The sequence below is a fragment of the Prosopis cineraria genome, unplaced genomic scaffold (genome assembly GCF_029017545.1).
Source record: "Prosopis cineraria cultivar Desert tree isolate PC_DT_omini unplaced genomic scaffold, ASM2901754v1 PC7, whole genome shotgun sequence".
Classification (NCBI taxonomy): domain Eukaryota; kingdom Viridiplantae; phylum Streptophyta; class Magnoliopsida; order Fabales; family Fabaceae; genus Prosopis; species Prosopis cineraria.
The window spans coordinates 30,380,298-30,397,839 of NW_026555338.1; the positions used below are offsets into that span (position 1 = coordinate 30,380,298).

The window sequence follows — 17,542 nt, forward strand, 5'->3', positions numbered from 1 at the left end:
CTAGAAAGTATTTGTAGTTTTAAATATATGCCAACTTGTATATAAACTTGGGAAAGATTTAATATTTTTAAAATACCCTTAATGTGGATCTCAACTAAAGGTTCAATTTATCATTAAACTATCTTAGTTGCAGTGATTGAATAAAAAGTCGCCGATAATATTTTTAAGAGTGGAGCGAGTAAAAGAAAATAAAATATGTTGGCAATACAAATTCGGTTTTTATGCCAAAGTCATCAATACGTTTACTCGTGGCTCTATAAATGCTACTCGGCAAACCCCAAAGCCATATATTCACTGTACGCGAGGATTGGTTGGACAAGCAACGACAATATCCTCAGAGAAAGGAAAACAAGAATGTTGTCCTCTCACTACATGTATCATCATCAATATCACTTCAATAATCAATCTCACTCGTCTCTTCCTTCTTCAACTCACCACATGTTATCTTCTTCTTCGTCTTCTTCCATTGATTCCGTCCCCATCCATCCTTGCTTTCAATTTCATGGTAATCTAATTAAGCTCTTGATGTTAGTTAAACTCTTTCAGTGAAGAGCTTAATAATATTATTATAGCTAATGTTGATAATTATACTTAATCAATATATAGGGGTATCCGAATTGAAGGCCCGAGCCACTTTACGATGCAAAATCTCTGATCTTAAGGCAAAATGCAGCAGCGGCATATCCCACCAAATAACTGACGGTATATTAATTTGTTCACTGCCCGTGACCCTAGTGACTCTTCTAATAATAATAAACTCTTTTGCTTCATCTTTCAATGTAACTACTTCAAAATTACTACTGCAGTAGTTCTGAAAGAGAAAGACAGTGCTTTGGATGATCGTAAGGAACAAAAAGCAGCTTTGGAGGTGTGGTTTATATTTTTTTCTTTCCTGTGCCATCTTAATTAATTACGTACTCTATATGCATCATTAATATTGACATGATGATGAGATTTGTATGGGAAAGGCGTATGTAAGAAAGGAAGAGATCAGAAAGAGAGTGGAAGCGATCAGGTGGACGTTGGAATCAGAAGAAGGAGAGGAAAGCCTATCAGTATCAGCATACAACACAGCATGGTTGGGTCTGATAGAGAACGAGAACGGAGATGGATCTCCTCAGTTTCCTTCTTGCCTTGAATGGATAATCCATAATCAGTTTCCTGATGGCTCGTGGGGCGATCCTCATCTCTTTTTGCTTTACGATAGGCTGCTTTCTACTTTGGCTTGTGTTATTGCTTTACGACGCTGGGATCTTCATCCTGATATCGCTGCTAAAGGTCATATCCATATTCCAGTTCTTGATCCAATCATTCTCAAATATCTTGAGTTTGCTTTATTATCTTGCTCCTGTTTTCAAAATGACTTGCTCTCTCAGAGGATTTGTTTTTCTTTTTTCTTTTTGTTGGCAGCATCAACTTTCGTAACATTATTAAAAAATAAACACAAACTAGCTATGCACGTATCCAGTGGGGGAGCTAGGATCTGGAGATATGCAGAATTATTTAATAAAAAATAATATTTTTTTAAAAAATAATAATTATGTTATGATTAAAATTGTATTTTTTAGTTTAAAAAATTATATTGAACATTGATATAGTCTTTAATTATAAATATACTTTTCATATTTTATCTATATTATTAAAATATTATATGTCTAATAAGTTTTTGAATCTAAATACTTTTTACTTAGTTTAGAGGGTGTAAAATATTAAGATTAAGGGGTGTAAAGTTGTAAAATTTAGATACTTCACTTATCAGGATGCACCCCCTCAGGCTAATTAATGTGGCTCCGCCAGTCACTGCATGTATCACCAAGTCTACAAAGCCAAATATATGAAAGTGATATATATATATATATATATATAATATGACACAAGAACATCTATCTAAACTTCATAGAACAACACATTAACCATACAACAACAAACCTTATTTCATTATAGATGAGTTGGGCTAATAAATTAAGCATAAATAAGGTACAAAAACTAATTTGATCCCTTAAACTAACTAGGAGAGGATTTTCAGCCATGGGAGAGAAGGGGGGGTCCTCGATGGGCGCCACATATTAGGTGGAACCCACCGCAAAATTAAGCTTTAATAATAACATGGATAAGTTCTTGTTCCGACTCTAAATGCCATGATGAAAGCATGAATTAAAGCAAGCCTTTGGCCATGTTGCAAGTAATTATGTGAAGTGAAAATAATAAGATGAATACAAAATTATATTTTTGATTAAATATGCTTAATTAATATCAATATGATATAATATTTGATTGCACGTATACCCATTTATTCATGACATTTCTAAATATAACTTCATTTACATCTAATAACCTATATCGACATTGATTTCTACATGGAGATTAAATTTGTTTAGTTTGTATTTCAATCTTGTTTAGTGTGTTTACTGACAATATAAATTCATATATAGGGCTGAAATTCTTTAATGAGAATGTAAACAAATTGGAAACGGAGGAGCCAGAGCACATGCCATGCGGCTATGAAATTGTTCTTCCAACACTTCTTCAATTAGCAAAATCTTCAAATATTGATGTGCCTCTCCACTCCCCTGCCCTCAAAGGAATATTTGCTAGGAGAGATGAGAAGCTCAAAAGGTATCACATTCTTCAAAAAGCAACCAAAGATATATGAAAATGCACATGCATATAACGCTCCTCAACATAATTCATTCAAACTAAAAAGCAACCAAGCATATATAAACATGCAAAATTACCATCTATCTCATGAATTTCAATGCATCCGCCTTTAAATCTTGAACACAAGGCAGAGTCACATTTGGATAAGGGCAGGGACAGATCCTGAACCAAATCAATGGGGGGCCAAAAGCAAAACTACATTATAGCCGGGCGGTTAAAATTAATTTTAACTTTGTTAACAAATAACGACAAACTAAATTTAATAAACTTTTGATACTGTGGTTGTCCCCTAAATCTGTCTTTGAATAAGGGGTAATTTCACCCCTGACCCAACCAAAATTATAGAAAAGTATCCTAAGTTTTTATATTTTGCATCCGGTTGAATTGGAATCTAAGCTCTGCCATGATGATACATTTAATAATGTCTCACAATGGAGACCTCCTTTACCAGTATCTTACCATCTTCTCAGCTCCCTCTACATTCAAACCATCAAACTTTGGGCCCACGCTCCACCTTATCTTCCAAGCCCAAATCCATTATTAGACTATTCTCCTTTTGCATTGTAGGCCCACAGTATTAGGCCCATTACTACACTCTTCGAGAACATACCCATTTGCCAAATTCTTCTAGGGTGGCACCACGCGTCCTCATGGCTGTGACGTCCACGCGTCTTCTTCCCGCCTCCCGCCATTGCTTCGCGACAATCCACTCTGCAAATTACCTGGGACATTATCACTATATTCCACTGAAAAATTAGCTTACATTAACTTCTTCTTTAATATACTATAGTATAAAATACACCACCCCACACACACTAAAATCTAGATCGTAATCTTATGGTGTACATGAAAGTGCAGAATCCCAATGGAGGTGTTTCACAATGTGCCCACGACGATCCTCTTCAGCTTGGAAGCGATACCAGGGGCACAATGGGAAAATCTTATGAAACTTCAGTACGAAGATGGGTCTTTCTTGTTCAGTCCATCGGCAACTGCTTATGCCTACATGCATACCAAGGATCAAAATTGCCTCAATTACTTGAAAAATGTTGTCCGCCAATTTAATGGCAAAGGTACGTAGGAACAATTCACAAAGTGGTCTCTGGAAAGGGGGGGGGGGAATACAGTGATCAGCTTCGGTTAGTTATTTGCTTTCGGATTTCTGAAACTTTCAGCTCCGGAATTTTATCCCCTGGATTTCTTCGAACGATTATGGGTTGTTGATCGATTGGATCGCTTAGGAATTTCAAGATACTTTCAACGAAACATAACAGACATGTTGGATTATGTTCAAAGGTAAATTTCTTTTTTCCTATCATGTATATTGTCTCTTTACTCTCCATTACAATGTCTTGGCTAATCTATAATGAAACCAAGCTGTTTGTATTCACAAGTGATACACAATCTTCACGTAATATACAGGAAAAAGTGTCAATTTCATGTGTATTATCGATACATCACTAATAGAGTTGGAAGAAAGAGTAACATTGACCTCGAAATTTCAGAAACCGAAAGGAGGATGGAATTGGGTGGACAAGATTTTCAAACTTACCAGACCTTGACGAAACATCCATGGGATTCAGGCTACTAAGATTGAATGGCTATGAAGTTTCAGCTGGTAAGTTGACGGACTTGCCAATAATTTACTCAGATAATAAGTTTAACTTCGATTATATTGTGAACCTTTCGCATGAGCTTTCATTGATGAAACCTGTTTCTACATGGACAGATATATTCAAGAATTTTGAAAAAGATGGTGAGTTTTTCTGCTACCGTGGGCAAACAGATCAAGGGACGACGGACACGTATAATTTGTACAGAGCTTGTCAAGTTCAATTCCCAGGAGAACAGATTCTTGAAGTCGCCAAGAACTTCACCACCAAATTATTGACCGAGCAACGAGCTGCTAATCAGATTTTAGATAAATGGGTCTTACTCAAGGACTTACCTGGCGAGGTATCTAATCTACAGATATATATATATATATATATATATTTATATATCCTAACTGCTAATTATATTGAACATCATGGAACAGTTGAATCATCAAGATTTTGTATGACAGGTGGGTTATGCATTAGATTTTCCATGGTACGCGAGCTTGCCTCGTGTAGAGACCAGATTTTACTTGGAGCAATATGGTGGTGGAGATGACATCTGGGTTTCCAAAACGTATTATAGGTAACTTTCTTTCAAATATTATCTATATACGTAAATGGTAAATGATTAAATATACCGAGACCTCACATGCATGTATATTGAGATTGCAATGATATATTGTAAGGCTCTCATTCTCACAGGTTTCGCAAGGTGAGCAATGACACCAATCTTGAACTAGGGACATTAGACTACAACATGTGCCAAGCCGTGCATCAAGCAGAATGGAAAACGATTCAAAAGTAAGAATTAATACCAAATCTTATTAGTTGTCTCTTTCTTAATGACTTGTTTTTTCAGATCTCAGAATTTGGTATTGGTGAAATGTTTCTATGCAGATGGCACTCAGAATGTGGACTAGAAGAGTTAGGATTGAGCAGAGAAAGGCTTCTTCTTCTTTATTTTCTGGCGGCAGCTAGCATATTTGAACCTGAGAGATCCAAAGAACGACTTGCTTGGTTCAAAACTTCTGCTCTGATGGAAACTATTAAATCCAATTATTGTGATCCACAACAAAGAAAAGCCTTCGTGCAAGAATTCAGTTTCAGCAGCAACTCCTTGAATGGAAGGTAAATATCATTACTCAAACTAATCATAACATAACCTACTAGATATTTCTTTGATGATTTACTCACCTGTGTGAGTGTATTTGTAGCAGATGTCTGAATAAAAGCAAGAACAGAGAAGGACTTCTGGGGATCTTATTAGATACTCTGCTTTCTTTCTCCCAGGCCTCATCTACTGCGACTTTCAACATTCTTCACAATACAGTAAGTGTGTCTTACAATTCATATAGATATATATATATATATATAACTATGTACTGATGAGTCTTGCATCTCCCAAAACTGTATATTTATCTAGCAATTTCATATGGAGTTCATTAATGCATGATTCTACAGTGGGAAAAGTGGCTGTCGGGATCGCAAAGTGAAGGAGATGAGTGGGAAGGAGAAGCAGAGCTCTTGGTTAAAATGATAAACTTGAATGGCGGCTTTGAAATTTCCCAAGATATAGAAGTGAATCCTATTCACCAGAGACTCGTCCAACTCTCAAATGAACTCTGCCTCCAACTAACTTCCCTGCAAGAGAACAAGGTACTATTAATTAACCTGCTAATATCATTGTGAATTTTTTATTATTACTTTTTTTTTTTTGGGTTTAAATTGACACCCTGCAGAATAGCTGATGTTAAGGTACAATCATTTGCTTCTAGATTTATGAAGAAGGCAATAGTAATGGAAGGTGCAATAAGGACAGAAGTGGGCTGTCAGAGCCAGAAATAGCATTGAAAATGCAAGAGTTGGTACAGTTGGTGCTGTCTTCAAATGGCATTGATTCCAACTTGAAGAAGACGTTCCTCACAGTGACAAAGGCTTTTTACTATACAGCCCACTGCAACCCAAACACTATCAGCTCTCACGTCAACAAGGTTCTGTTTGAGAGAGTCATCATATAGCTCCTTCATTAAGTTAATTGCTTCAACTGTTCTTTCAATATCTTGTTTATTCGTTGTGTCCGGGTGTGCGGTTTGATAAAAAGGTGAATAATGCAAAGGATATCTGAGTAATTTAATGTGAAAATCTTAGTGAGTGGTGGTACTTCATCACCAGCTGTTTGGCAACTTCTGTCCAGTTTTCAACAATATGTAGAAAATAGCAGTACTCAAACACGCAGTTCTGATTTCTGAAGTGTACAGAGCATTAAGCCACCATAGAGCTTTGCCATGTCCTGGATTCATGTTATTCTGTATCTTGTCTTATTTAAAATAAAAATGTTGAAGGTCAACTTTTTTTTTTTTTAAAAAAAGACAAAACATCTAAATTAAATTTGGTGGAATTCAAAATAATTTCAAACATTTGTCTTTTAATTTACAATAAAATAGCTAGAATTCATGCCTCATGCTTATTTAGTAAAGATTAGCGCTGATAATGAATTGTAAAATAAAGCGAAATGTATGGAGAAGAGATAATAGAGATAAAATAAAGAGAGAATTTTCTCATCTTATTCCATCTAATAATATACTCCCTTCGCACCAAAATATAAGATATTAGTAATTAATTTATGGTTTTAAAAAAATATTAGTTGACACTATAATTTTTTTAAAAACATTACATTTTTCCAATTTTATGTTCTTTAATATTTATACCCTTGTTTTATTTTATTTTTTTCATTCCTTGTCTTTAAAAACTCTATATTTAATTGTTATCATTAAAGACATTTTCTTTGTGGAACCGACTATTTTAAATATCATCACATCCAAATGTTAAAATCCAATTCCAAATGCCACGAACCCGCCATTTTTTTGAATTTTCTGTTAAACTTCATGCCAAATCCCATGGGAATGAATTGAAAGCAATAATTAGTAGAAAAAAATTAATGTAGTTAATGGATGTAATTTAAATATTCTACTCAAGGACATAAATGAAAACATGTGAATATTAAAATGTTAACCAATTATTTTTTTACAAGTGTTAGTTAGTTAACAACGGCTCCAAAGAGCACACATCAAAAGTTTATGACAGTTTGGCCAAAAGTTTCTTTATGACAAGTAGTGGGTAACTAAATTCATGAACATGCGTGGGGTTAAGTTACAAGAATAGTAAAAAGGAGAATGACGTATAGGTTTTTAGAGGATTAATTAATTTAAATTAAATTTTAAAATGTTAAATTTTATAAATTTACAAGTTTGACTCTCAATTATATAATTTAATTGTGATGACTCTGCAACTTATTTTTTAAATTAACACAGTTAAATAATAAATAAATTTATTTATTTTATTAAAATTTTGAATATAAATTACAAATTCATTACAATAAAATTATAAAATTAAGAGCCAAACTTGTAAATTTATGAAGTTTGATACTTTAGGACTTACTTTGAATTAATTAATTTTTTTGAGACCTATCTATCATTCTTCCATAATAAATAGTGATGGAGTAGTGGAAGTTATTTGACGGTAGTACCATTCACCATTCTCCCATAATTTGCATTTTTATGTTGGGATAATGCAATTTTTGATTCCTTAAATTTGTTTCAATTATCAATTTAATCCTTTAAATTTAATTTTTATTAATTTAATCAGTCCTTTAAATTTAATTTGAGTATTGATTTGGTCTTTATGGTTTAAAAAAAATTTTACTGTTAAAATTTGCTTACTTGAATAACAGAATATTAATAATAGTCATGTAGATTAATGAAAAGAAGTAAAATTATTTAGGTAAAAAAAAACAGACTTTGAAATTTAAAAAAATAAGAGAACAAAATACAGTGTTCCTTTAACTTTTAAAAATAATATAATTTGGTTTCTGTTATTAATAAAAGTTAATTTTAATCATTGATTAATCATAAATGATAGAAAAGACCTCAAAAATTATATAAGTGGACAAAAAATTACAAAAAATTAAAATTACATATAAGGACAAAAAAGGAAAAAAAATATTTGGCTTATTTCTGTAATTTTTTATATCTTTTATTATTTTTTTATCAACTAACAATCAAAATTAGCTTTAGCTAATAATAAGAGCTAAATTTTATTATTTTTAAAAGTTGAAAGAATAATTTGCACAATAAATAAATTCAGGATCTATAGTATTATTAGATTTAAAAATTAAAAAATAATTCACTCATTTATCCTTGAAAATAGGATATGAAATTTGCCATATGTTTTTTTTTTTTTTTACCAAAACTTAGATATTACTGTGTTGGAATCGTTTTCATTAAGTAAACAATTTTTATATGCATTTTACTACATCTTGTATATATTGTTTTTTTCCAAATTAAATTCATGTAGTACAAACTCATCCATTTGCCCGTAAGAAAGAAAAACACGCACGAACACACATTCTCCCTTCATCTCTTCCAGGATTCGAACTCGTACTCCATGTTACAAATTAAGAGTAAAATATATAAATTACTCTTTGTTTTATAAATACAAATTAACTACCCTTTTATGTTCCTTTAATTACACAAACCTTCCTTGTATTTTAAAAACTCATATAAACCTCTCTTAGAATTAAAATATATATTAAATAAACCTTTCTTATATATTTGAGACTCTATTTCTACTCATCCAAATTTTAGTTTACCATTAAGTTTGATTTATTTGACCAAAATACCCCACTTTAACATAAGAATTATATAAAAAACTAAATTTTCTAAAACAATTATTTCGTATATAATTAAAAAATATAATATATATATATATATATTTTTAAAACTTTTATTATATTATAAATTATAAATTTATTAATTTTTGTTATAATATAAAATTTTATAAATTTAATTTTTATCAAATTTATTGAAACTTATTTATTTATGTTTTTTAAAATTTCTAAACACAATTTTTTCATCACATTTTAGTAAAATGAAATTAATTTTAAAATGATATAAGTTTAAGCGATTATATAAATCATTTAAATTTAAAATTTAAAATTTAAAAAAACTTTGGACAAACATTTATAAACACATATTATTTTATTTAAAAAATTAATCATATTTTTAATCAAACTTTTTACGTCTACTTGGAAAAAAATTAGTTTAAGCTTTTGTTTCAATTCTCTATAAATGTTAAGAAAATAACTACTCTCTAAAAAAATTAAAATAAAATAAAGAAAAAGAGAACTCTTAAATTTATCAATAAATATTCATTCAAGTTTTAATAATAACTTATTTTAAATTAGCAACAATCCATTCAGGCTTTAACAAGTTAGAAAAATGAATAAGATAAGTTTAATTGTACATGTCAGTCTTTTATTAATAAGTATCTATTCGGATTTTAACATAAAATTATTCTAAATTAACAACATTTTATTTGAACTTTCACAAGTTAGAAAAACAGATAAAATGGGCTTAATTGTACATGTTAGTTTTTCATTAATAAGTATTTATTCGAGTTTTAATAATAAATTATTCTAAATTAATAATATTTCATGTGTGATTTGACAAGTTAAAAAAATAGATGAGATGAGTTTAATTGTATTTGTTAGTCTTTCATCAACAAATATTCATTCAAATTGTAATAAAAAAATTATTTTAAATTAACAACATTTCATTCGTGATTTAACAAGTTAGAAAGATAGGCTTAATTATATAAATATTAGTTCTTCATCAACAAGTATGCATTTAAGTTTTCACAATAATTCATTTGAAATTAACAATAACTTTTTCATGTTTTAACAAGTTACAAAAATTAATAAAATGGACTTAATTGTACGTGTTAGTCATTCTTCAATAAGTATCCGTTCAAATTTTAACAACAATCAAGTAGTGATTAATAATAATACATTCAAACGTTTAATAATTAAAATGTATGAAATTTTAGAACTTTCAATTTATAATTGTTTATGTCAAATTAACAAATAATATTAGTAAAATAATAAATGCAATTGATGAATTAACAATACACTATTATGTTATAATATGAAAGTAGATATTTACTACTTATATTTTTTTTTTTGGCATCTATAATTAACTAGGATACCATTTTTTTAGGTGGTCAAGGGGTTATGGGATCAAACCCTCCCTTGACCACCTAAATCAAATATTTCTTGAATAAAAATGTCACCGGTGTCAGAACTTTGGTGGCCAATTGTTAGTGACCCCACCGGTGTCAGGAGCTCTGCAATCTCACTGTCAATATGGTTTCAGTGGCAAGCAATGGTAGAGAAGTGGCCTTTTTTTTTTTATTTTTTAGAATAATTTGATCTTTTAACCTCACAAATTTATATCAGTCAAAGATTAAGGGATTAAATTATAATTTTAAAATTAATTAATCCTTGATTGATATTAATTTAATAGTGAGATTCTTTGTTTCTATTTTCTTAAAAAAATTTAATATCTAATAAGAACTTAAACAGGTGAAACATTTGTTGAAACTCAAACTTTCCTTATTAACCATTAGCGTTTACTTACGAAACGCATTGGTCAGATATTGAATTCTTTTAAAGGTTGTCGAATGACACCTTCCCACTTTTATTTGACACTGACAAGAGGACAGCTCAAGTATTTCAATGTCTCTTTTCAACTTCGTAGAAATTGCCCGGGTGGTGAAACCAGGGACTAACAGACTAGTGAGACCATACCGCAGGCGTGCATTTAGTGATGGGGAAAGCGCACCGACACTCGATGGACTTGGCCTAACCAACAAGCTCTGGAGTTAATCTAATGCCCTGACTCCATATTCTTCGAAAACGATCAATTGAAGTTTAGTTCAATTATCATTTTGATCAATACGCACTTCAATAGGACAATTCAATCTCAGTTTGTGCGGTTAGAATTAAATTATTCAAAGTCGACAGTCAAAATTTGTTATCATATTTTAATGGCTTAATTTGTCAAACTTCCTTCCCATAAGTCACAAGGCATAGCCCACCAACAATGAACAATTTACTTTTCTTCATTTTTTATTGACCAATAACAATTTAATTTTCTTCAGAAGAAAGCCATATCACTTGTAAAAAATTTTAATTTAGATTGTTCAAAATATATCTGAACAGTGAATATATTAAAGTTTTTTTAAAATTTTAATATTAAATTAACTTCTTCAAATTAAATCTAAACTAGATTGGTGATGGACAAATTTATTAAAATTTTATAATCTTTTATCTTAATAAATATAAAGTAAAAATATATAATAAATATTTTAAATTTAGACCATTAAAATTAAAAATGTAGATGGTACAGATCTTATTATCCTGATGAGTAGCATGAGCACGAAAGATGAACCCGTGCTAACCTAGCTTGAAGATATTATAATTTAATTCACATGATGCTTAAAGAAAAAAGAAAATATAAAAAAAAAACAAAGAATTGTACAAATTACCGTGCCTTTTGCACTTGGAATCTGGTTTTTAAGCTTATTTTACTAAAGATGACATGTTCAGTATTAATTAAATTAAATGTTTTATGTAAAATATGTAAGAATAAAGGATTGTGAGAAATAATATATTAAAATAAAAAAATAAAAATATTGATAAATTTTAACTCAGCTGTTCAAATGGGAAAATATCAACAAGAACAGCTAGGGTAAATTTATATTAATCAATGATAATTTATTGTTAGAATTTAAATGAATACTTGTTAATTCGGGTTGATCTTTTATCAACAAGTATACATTTAAGTTTTAACAATAATTAATTTTAAAATTAATAACAATTCATTTGAGTTTGTTTTCTGTTTGAGTTTTGACAAACAACTGATTCTTGACTAATATAAATTTTATTCAGCAATCCTTGATTGTTATTTTCTCAAAAAAAAAAATAAACATTTGAGATTCAAAGTTTTATATTTATAATTCTTAGTCAATGTTTTTATTTTTTTTAAGAAATGACTGTGAAGAAATTATTTTTATTTTAGATTTTGCATCTATTAAAATAAAAAAACTTAGAAATAAAAAGTGAAAAAAATTGTTCCAAAAAAAAGGTGAAAATAATTAAATTCAAACTGCTGATTAAATTTAAACGGTACATGTATAAATAACTTTCTATTACAATTCACAACTGTAACAAGCACCTAAACCAATGCTTAACTTGGCTAAGCAGTGATTAGGATTTCTTAATGGAGATTGCGTGATTTAATGTTTGTTGAAGTGGAGTTGAATTTGCATCCAGAGTAAGTTAGATTTAAATAATCCGGAAACCAACAAGTGTTATCTCATCAAATCTCTTTCCCCACTTTTTGGTTCATATATAATATAACATAATACCATTTTTTTTTCTTATTAATTTATAAAAGGGGTCCATATCTTCTAACCCAGAGCATCCCTAGTTTTCCATTTCCTTCCCCATCAATGGAGATTCACATCCCATACTCTGTCCTCTTCGCCATCTCTTTCTTCTTCATTGTAATACTAAAACGATCATTAACCTCCAAGAAATCAATCAAAACCCTACCTCCAGGGCCATCCAAATTACCTATCATCGGAAACTTACACCAACTTGTTGGATCACTACCTCATCATGCCATGAGAGACTTAGCCAACAAGTATGGATCCTTTATTCATCTTCAACTTGGGGAGCTGTCCCATGTCGTTGTCTCTTCCCCAGAAATTGCCAGAGAGATCATGAAGACCCACGACACAACCTTCGCTAATCGGCCTGCTCTTGTTGCCACCACACTCATATCCAATAACACAGACATAGCCTTTTCTCCTTATGGAAACTATTGGAGGCAACTTCGAAAGATATGTACTTTGGAGCTTTTGTCTGCCAAGAGGGTCCAAACATTCAGAACAATTAGAGAAGAGGAGGTGTCAGCACTTGTGAAGGATATATCTGAACATGAAGGCTCCGTCATCAATCTCAGTGAGAAGCTTTACGAGCTCACGAATTTTGTGACCGCACAAGCAGCCTTTGGTGCCAAGACCAAGAACGTTGAACAGATCCTATTATTGATGAAGCGTACCTTAGAGTTGGCAAGTGGTTTCTCAGTTGCTGATCTCTTCCCTTCGCTGAAATTCCTTCAAGTGATCACTGGCATAAAGGCTAAGATTAATGGAGTGAACGAGGAGCTTGATCTGATGGTAAGGAATATCATCAACGATCATGAAGAAAAGAAGAATCGCAGTGGTCATATTGGTAAAACAGAGGATCTGGTTGATGTTCTCCTAAGGATTCAAAAGGAAAATAACCTTGAATTCCCTTTGACTGATAGGAACATTAAAGCTATCATAGCAGTGAGTATACTATTTTCTCATATAATTTCTTCACACATACACATATATCTGTGTTCTGATTCAAAACATTTCTTGTTTCCAGGATGTTTTCCTTGGTGGAACTGAAACATCAGCATCAACAGTAGAGTGGTCAATGTCAGAACTTCTTAGAAATCCCAACAAAATGAAAAAGGCACAAGAAGAGGTAAGAAGGCTTTTCGGAAGCAAAGGCTACGTAGATGAATCAGAATTTTGTCACTTGAAATATGTATCTGCAGTCATAAAAGAAACTCTGAGGCTACACCCTCCTTTGCCACTTTTGCTTCCAAGAGAAAACAGCGAAGGCTGTGAAATTAATGGTTATGAATTGCCACCTAAGACTAGGGTCATCATCAATGGTTGGGCAATTGGAAGAAATCCAAAGTATTGGCATGAAGCTGAAAGGTTTGAACCAGAAAGGTTCTTGAATGCCTCAGTTGATTACAACTTTAAAGGCACAGAATTTGAGTACTTGCCATTTGGTTCTGGAAGGAGGATATGTCCTGGAGTCTCATTTGCTACAGTTCTTGTGGAAATCATGCTCTGCAATTTGCTTTACCACTTTGATTGGAAGCTTCCTGATGGATTAGAGCACGAAAAATTGGACATGACTGAGAATTCTGGCCCTACAGTGAGGAGAAAAAATGATCTTTGCTTGATTCCTATCACATATGACCCTTAATTTGTCTGCGTTATATTATGTATGTTTCTGAGTTGAGTCAAGATAATATTGTTTAATAATTATATAATTTCATATTTTTTGTAGAATAAAGTTTATTTAAACGTTTCCTTTCTCTGTTGTGCCACCGATCAACTTCAGTAACAAGGCTTTAAATATTTACAAAGATTGTAGGCATCACAAAATACATATACACTTCTATGTATTCAAGTGAATATATTATTTGTAGCATAGTTCTAAAAAAACAACTCGTTCTAAAACCTTAACTTGTTGAGACTCAAAAGATGTTATGAATTTTAAATTGGGGAGCTTACAAGAATTATAAGGTTTATAGATTCAATTGAATCCTCACATCTATATAGGCTAATCTTTTTTGAAAAATTTCTTTCCTTAAATTTGTGCTCATAGCATATATATCTTACTTAAAAAAATTATACAAGCAAGCAATCATTTACCATGAATATTATTAATTATTGAGATCCTCCGTGGGCTAACTTAGTTGTTATTTTGCTGTGTTGTCAATCAATCTCATGTTATTTAATAGTTGTGTTGTGTGGGATTTAAGAGTATTAATAAGGGAGAATTTATTATTGGACTAGAAATATGACTTTATTTCAAATTAGTGCCAATCAATTCTAAAATTACAATACATAGATCAAGATGGGACCGTCGATGCTTATTGGGACAAGTCAATATTGGCAGTCTAATTTCAATTGGCACTGGTGGTGGTTTGGTCTCGATCAGCATCGACAGTCAGGTCTTGGATGACAAATAGGATGAGTCTCAATTGCCATTGGCGATCGTTAGTGGAGGTCTGATCACGTTTGACATCAACAGTCTAATCCTAATCAATGGCGGCAATCTAGTTGACACTAATGTCAAATAGTATTAAAATTAATAAAAACTAAATTTTACAATGAAGCTAAATAGTGAGGGAATTGTTTTATGGCAAAAATTAATTAAAAATAAATTAAAATTAAATAATTAAAGCAAGTTCAATTGAAAAAATCATCAAGCATAGATAGCATAATCAATTACAATCCAATCACCTAAAATCCTCCACACCCACAAAATAATTTGAATTTATTTAATTTTACTATTCTGGTTTATTTTATATTTTTGTAAATTATCATTCAAGGATTAAATAAGAAATTAAGTTATGAATTAATTGAAATCTCTTTTAACTCACAATGTAATAATTATTTCTATATTACCCACACTAAAAATAAAGTATAAATAATTATTTAAGTCATTGCAAATTACTCTTGTGATGTTGTATTAATTGATTATAGCATGTAAAACTTTAGATAAAATATACAACCCAAAAATTATGTAATAAAACTATTCTAATCATTTAAAATAAAGATAAATAAATTTTTTTTGAATATGAAAAAATGTAATTATAACTTAAGATTATAATTTGTGATTGATTATACTAAAAAAAATAGTTCTGCATTGAACTAAAAATCGAACAAAAATAAGTAAAAATGAGAGCAGAAAAAGCAATCGCCTGAAGAAATTGAAGAAAAGGAAAGATGAAGAGCTATGCCATGCGCCTATTCTTCTTTTCCAATTATTTCGGCCGCCTCCTGTTCCTTTTGTAATTTTAAAAAGTTGCGCGTGCCGTTCGATCGTGTGCTACCCATATGCTAAATAAACCAAATAATTTAATAAAATGATAAAATTACCCTTAAAACCCTAATTAAAAACTATATCAAAAAACCTAGAATAAACATAAATAAATTTTATGAGATTTGATTCTTGACTTAATTTTTAAGTATACCTTAATTTTTAAGTATACCCGTATTATTTTGTCCAAAATAATTTCTATCAATATCTTTTAAATTAAATATAGAAAATTTGCATAAATAAAATAAAATCAAATAGCAAGTATGAAAAAAATATCAAAGAAATCATTTATATTTTCAAATTCAAGAATTAGGTAGTTAAAATTCAAAAGTTGAAGATTGACTAATAAAATTAAATAGCATTCACTTAAACTCAATTACTCTCAAATAAATATTAAAAATTCTAAATTAAAAAAATAAAAATACATAAAATTGCAATTTCTCACTAGTCATCTGCCGTAGAGACAGTGGACTGGCACATGGTGACAGCAGAGGGTGATTGAAAGTGAATTAAAATTTAAAATTCTTAATGTATAGAAAGGATTTGAAATTACATAAGAATTATATCTAAATATGAATTTGAACCAAATCCAAATCCATAAATTCCTATGGATCCAAATAATAAATTAGGCTTAAATTCAAATCAAAATTCAAAATCCATTTGCATCTAAATGTAATATAAAAAAACTTGTTAACCACTTATCTTGCATATTCAATTTTATAATATGACGTGACTTGTTAAAACCATAACTTGACTTGTTATTTTAATAATTTTATTTATTAACACAATAAAGAAACTTTTTACAATACAGATTTTGTATATTTAATATTATTTTGTAACAACATGAAGCGAACTTATTAAACTGTAACATGACTTATTATTTTAGTAATGTTATTGTTTGGGACTTTAGTTGTTACAAAAAATTAGTTGGAGGATATTTTAGTCATTTTGTTACAAAACAAAGCTTCAGTTTAATCTTTTAGTCCTGCATGTAATTTCAGAATTGTTTGAGATTGATTTGTAATAAAGTTACATTTCTTATCGTATAATGAAATTCTTCCTATTAACAACTTACATTCAATGCGGGTCAAAAAATAATATACCTTCTATATATGTGGTAATAATAATAATAATAATAATAATTTATAAATTTATAACAATATATTATGGAATACTCTTTTGGTTCTATTTGTAAATTTATGCAGGATACTTCATGTTTTTTTAAATTCATTTTTACTTTTTTATCTTTATTAAATGTTAAAAAATTATTTTTAATAATTTTTTTTGTTCTTATTATGTATAAAATTTAAAATTTATTAAATTTTAAAATAGAGTTAATAAAATTTATTTTTTTAAATTTTAATAAAATATATTAAAAATAATTTATAAATAAGACTAACCGATCAGAGTAAGTATTAATTAATAAGTTATCAATCCGTGTGAACACGGGTCTACACCATATCTGGATCCGATTCTAACCTGCAGACCGTATCAAATTATTGATTCCTCCACAATTTCTTGACAGAGACAGCACATGCTTAACGAACCAGTTTGCTCGAAACGTGGAGGGACGAAGAATATTAAATTTCTATATATAAGTTCAATATTATTCCAAAATTAACAAATACTTTCTTATGGTTATTTTAATTTTTTGCATATTTAATTTATACTCCAATCACCAGCCTTACGACATATCATTTCATTGGAGAAAGCGATGGCTAAGCAA

General features: G+C 30.2%; 2 protein-coding genes across 3 annotated transcripts; both read left to right on the forward strand.

The window, feature by feature from the left end:
* The first annotated feature begins 201 nt into the window (after positions 1-201).
* LOC129315338 (ent-copalyl diphosphate synthase 1-like) lies at positions 202-6,526 on the forward strand. Of its 2 annotated transcripts, none has more exons than XM_054958969.1 (15): positions 202-505; positions 607-702; positions 807-868; positions 969-1,278; positions 2,433-2,616; positions 3,517-3,731; positions 3,834-3,954; positions 4,164-4,276; positions 4,388-4,614; positions 4,724-4,839; positions 4,959-5,057; positions 5,154-5,384; positions 5,471-5,585; positions 5,718-5,912; positions 6,032-6,526. In XM_054958969.1, exons 1-15 carry the CDS (start codon positions 355-357, stop codon positions 6,272-6,274), a joined length of 2,478 nt encoding a protein of 825 aa, XP_054814944.1. In that variant the 5' UTR covers positions 202-354; the 3' UTR covers positions 6,275-6,526. The 2 variants fall into 2 exon arrangements, with proteins under 2 accessions (XP_054814944.1, XP_054814945.1); XM_054958970.1 differs by having other exon boundaries at positions 5,474-5,585.
* A 6,039-nt stretch (positions 6,527-12,565) lies between these two features.
* LOC129316168 (cytochrome P450 71D10-like) lies at positions 12,566-14,309 on the forward strand. Its single transcript, XM_054960469.1, has 2 exons — positions 12,566-13,490; positions 13,573-14,309. The coding sequence occupies exons 1-2, from the start codon at positions 12,606-12,608 to the stop codon at positions 14,188-14,190; spliced, it is 1,503 nt and encodes a 500-aa protein (XP_054816444.1). The 5' UTR covers positions 12,566-12,605; the 3' UTR covers positions 14,191-14,309.
* Positions 14,310-17,542: the final 3,233 nt, after the last annotated feature.

Bases quoted from the DNA above. Each gene is read 5' to 3' on its own strand.
- LOC129315338 (XM_054958969.1), top strand. From the start codon at position 355: ATGTTGTCCTCTCACTACATGTATCATCATCAATATCACTTCAATAAT. The intron at 506-606 runs GTAATCTAATTA...ATCAATATATAG, and splicing joins TCCTTGCTTTCAATTTCATG to GGGTATCCGAATTGAAGGCC. The intron at 4,615-4,723 runs GTATCTAATCTA...TTTGTATGACAG, and splicing joins TCAAGGACTTACCTGGCGAG to GTGGGTTATGCATTAGATTT.
- LOC129316168 (XM_054960469.1), top strand. From the start codon at position 12,606: ATGGAGATTCACATCCCATACTCTGTCCTCTTCGCCATCTCTTTCTTC. The intron at 13,491-13,572 runs GTGAGTATACTA...TCTTGTTTCCAG, and splicing joins ACATTAAAGCTATCATAGCA to GATGTTTTCCTTGGTGGAAC.